Below are 3,042 nucleotides of genomic sequence, written 5' to 3'. Positions count from 1 at the left end.
GGTGATATGCAATGTGGCCAGTTTAGGTTATTTGCAGTGTGAACATTTTAAGAGACATGCACTGTCGACATATTACTGATATGCAGTGGGGTAATTTCAAGTGACATGCAGTATAACCATTGTGTGTGATATGCAGTCGTACCATTTGAAGTGATATTCAGTGCGGCCATTTTAGTCACATGCATCGCGGCCATTCCAACTGACACGCAGGACAACCATTTTAAGTGAAATGAACTTTGTCTGTTTTATGTGATATGTTGGATATGTTGTGTGACCATTTGAAATGACATGCACTGCAGAAATTTTAACTGACATGCACTGAGGCCATATTAAGTAATATGAAGTGCGACGATATTAAGTGACATGCAGTGCAAACTTTTTCAGTGATATGCAATGTATCCATTTCATGTGCTATGCTCTGCACATATTTTATTTTATATGCACTGCGGCCATTTAAAGTTACATGCAGTGCGACTATTTTAAGTGATATACTCTGAGGCCATTTTAAATAAAATATGCAGTGCAGCCACGTTAGGTGATATGCAGTGCGATCTTTATAGATGATATGAAATGTGACCATTTTAAGTGACATGCAGTTCTGTCATTTATCTGATAGTTTTATGAAGCATTATAAAGTGTTATAAAGAAGCAAAATGTTTTGTAAAGAGTGATGAAACATGATAATGTTTGGTAAAGCATGATTATGAAGGGCAATAAGCACAGTAAAGTATTTGTGTCAAAGAATTACAAAGGGTCAAAATGATTATAAGACATGATAAGACCTGGTATGGAGGGAAGGTCTTACGAGGAAAGGCTGAGGGACTTGAGATTGTTTTCGTTGGAGAGAAGGAGGAGGAGAGGTGACTTAATAGAGACATATAAGATAATCAGAGGGTTAGATAGGGTGGATAGCGAGCGTCTTTTTCCTCGGATGGTGATGGCAAACACGAGGGGACATAGCTTCAAGTTGAGGGGTGATAGAGATAGGACAGATGTGAGAGGTAGTTTCTTTACTCAGAGAGTAGTAAGGGCGTGGAACGCACTGCCTGCAGCAGTAGTAGATTCGCCAACTTTAAGGGCATTTAAGTGGTCATTGGATAGACATATGGATGAAAATGGAATAGGGTAGGTCAGATGGTTTCACAGGTCGGCGCAACATCGAGGGCCGAAGGGCCTGTACTGCCCTGTAATGCTCTAAATCTAAAAAATAAAGAAGTATAAATGTTATACAGGGTCATAATAGCTGAGAAAGAATTATGAAGCATTATAAAAGATTGTAAACGTTCTTAACTGATTATAATGGTTATAAAGAATGATCAATGGATTATAAAGATTGTAAATGTTTATGGAGAATTCTGTCTCAGCCTCACACTCCCATCACCATGGAGAACAGGCTGCACACACACTCCCAGTCAGCAAAGGGAACAGGCCCCGATACAGTCCCTGTCTACATTGGAACAGGCCCCGCCCCCACCCTAGCTCGGTACCATGGGAGCAGGTCCCGCGCCCCACACCCGCATCACCACGGGAGAAGGCCACACCACTACGCCTCGCACCACGGGCATCAGGCCCCGCTTCCACTCCTCGCATCCTGGGGAACAGGCCCAGCAACCACACTGCTGTCACCATGGAGAACAGGTGCCGTACCCTTGTCCCCACCACACGCCCCCCCCCCACCCCGCCAGCATTGGGAACAAATCTCTCCCCCAGCATTCCTTCACCATCGGAAACAGGCCTCGCCACATTCTGTCACCATAAAGGCCCCGCCCCACTCGGTCCCCAAAGCGGGAAGCCCGCCCCCAAACTACTGGAAATAGTCAGTTGTTCAGTTGCTGCCATCATTAAGTGAATTTAACAACTGGAGTAAAGAGATATTTCAGGACAGTCTTCAACTGCTCTCTAAACTGAGTCTGGGTAATGGCGTAAATTGCAGTATTTGTGCAGCAACTCAGGAGCTGCAGCATGAAGCCCACTTCCTTCAGATAAGCATGCAAATAAACAGATCGATCGCCTAAGTCATAGAATCGGCCCCAAATCGAATATACCATTAACACTGCCCATAGCAGGATGAAATTGGCCGAGATCACTAACAGTAAAATGATGGACTTTCTTCGGCTCTCCATTTCTGGGTCTCTGCGACTATCCCCATTGCTGTGAGCCCGAAATCTCTTGCGTCCTCTGCTGCTCAGTAAAATGTATCTGACTGTGAGAGCATTGAGAAGCAGAATCACCACAAATGGAAGAATCGGAGTTAGAATTTGATGGAGAAACTCGACTGTTGCCCAGACCACAGAATACCGAACATTGGCTGTTGCAGAACAAAACCAGGGCTCGTTCCACAGCCAATACTGACCAGTTAACATAAAATACCAGGTGATGTTCTTTAAACAGCTCAGCATCGTCACTGTTACCAGAACCACAGCCGCCGTTTTCTCGCTGCAGTATTTACTTTTCAGCTTCTGGTAACAAATGGCCACAAATCGATCAAAGGTGAAAGTGACGGTGAACCAGACAGAACAGTCTGTGGCTGCGTAAAGCAGGACAGCGTGGATATTACACACGGGAATGGACTGCAGGAACTGAAACTGTTCCTTATAAACAATAGGAATGTGCCTCAATATCAGGTCCAGGATAATGACCAGTAGATCTGCCGCTGACATGGCCACCAGGTACCGAGTGACACATTTGGAGAGACCGCACTTTCCCCGAGACAGAATCCCAATCGTCAGCAAGTTAACTGTGAAGAACGGATACAAACAGAAAAAAATATACATTAGGTTAGGAGCAAAGTTGCCAGTTTGATTGAGGACGTATTGAGATTTACAAATGTGTTCCTGTATCCAGTGATGTGCGGAAATGGTTGGATCTGAAAGAACAAACAGACCGGTTTGTGAAGTCAGGAGAGATTAAACGACAAAAGGATGATATTGAAATTGTTAAACTCAATGTTGATTATATTCCTTCCCTTTCCTCCTTTCCCTGCCTGGTTTAAAATCTGTTCAATTTCGGAGCACTTCCATATCTGACGATGAGTCACCAACC

General features: G+C 44.2%; 1 protein-coding gene across 1 annotated transcript; it reads right to left on the bottom strand.

Annotated features, from left to right (window-relative positions):
• Positions 1–1,841: 1,841 nt before the first annotated feature.
• LOC137358849 (probable G-protein coupled receptor 139) lies at positions 1,842–2,774 on the bottom strand. Its single transcript, XM_068025066.1, has one exon. The coding sequence runs from the start codon at positions 2,772–2,774 to the stop codon at positions 1,842–1,844; it is 933 nt and encodes a 310-aa protein (XP_067881167.1).
• Between the last annotated feature and the right edge of the window lie 268 nt (positions 2,775–3,042).

The sequence above is a fragment of the Heterodontus francisci genome, unplaced genomic scaffold, assembly GCF_036365525.1.
Source record: "Heterodontus francisci isolate sHetFra1 unplaced genomic scaffold, sHetFra1.hap1 HAP1_SCAFFOLD_157, whole genome shotgun sequence".
Classification (NCBI taxonomy): Eukaryota; Metazoa; Chordata; class Chondrichthyes; order Heterodontiformes; family Heterodontidae; genus Heterodontus; species Heterodontus francisci.
The sequence above is the reverse complement of the archived record's forward strand: the minus strand, read 5'-3'. Positions and strand labels throughout refer to the sequence as shown.

Excerpts from the sequence above, each read along its gene's own strand:
- LOC137358849 (XM_068025066.1), bottom strand. The coding sequence starts at position 2,774 with ATGTATATTTTTTTCTGTTTGTATCCGTTCTTCACAGTTAACTTGCTG.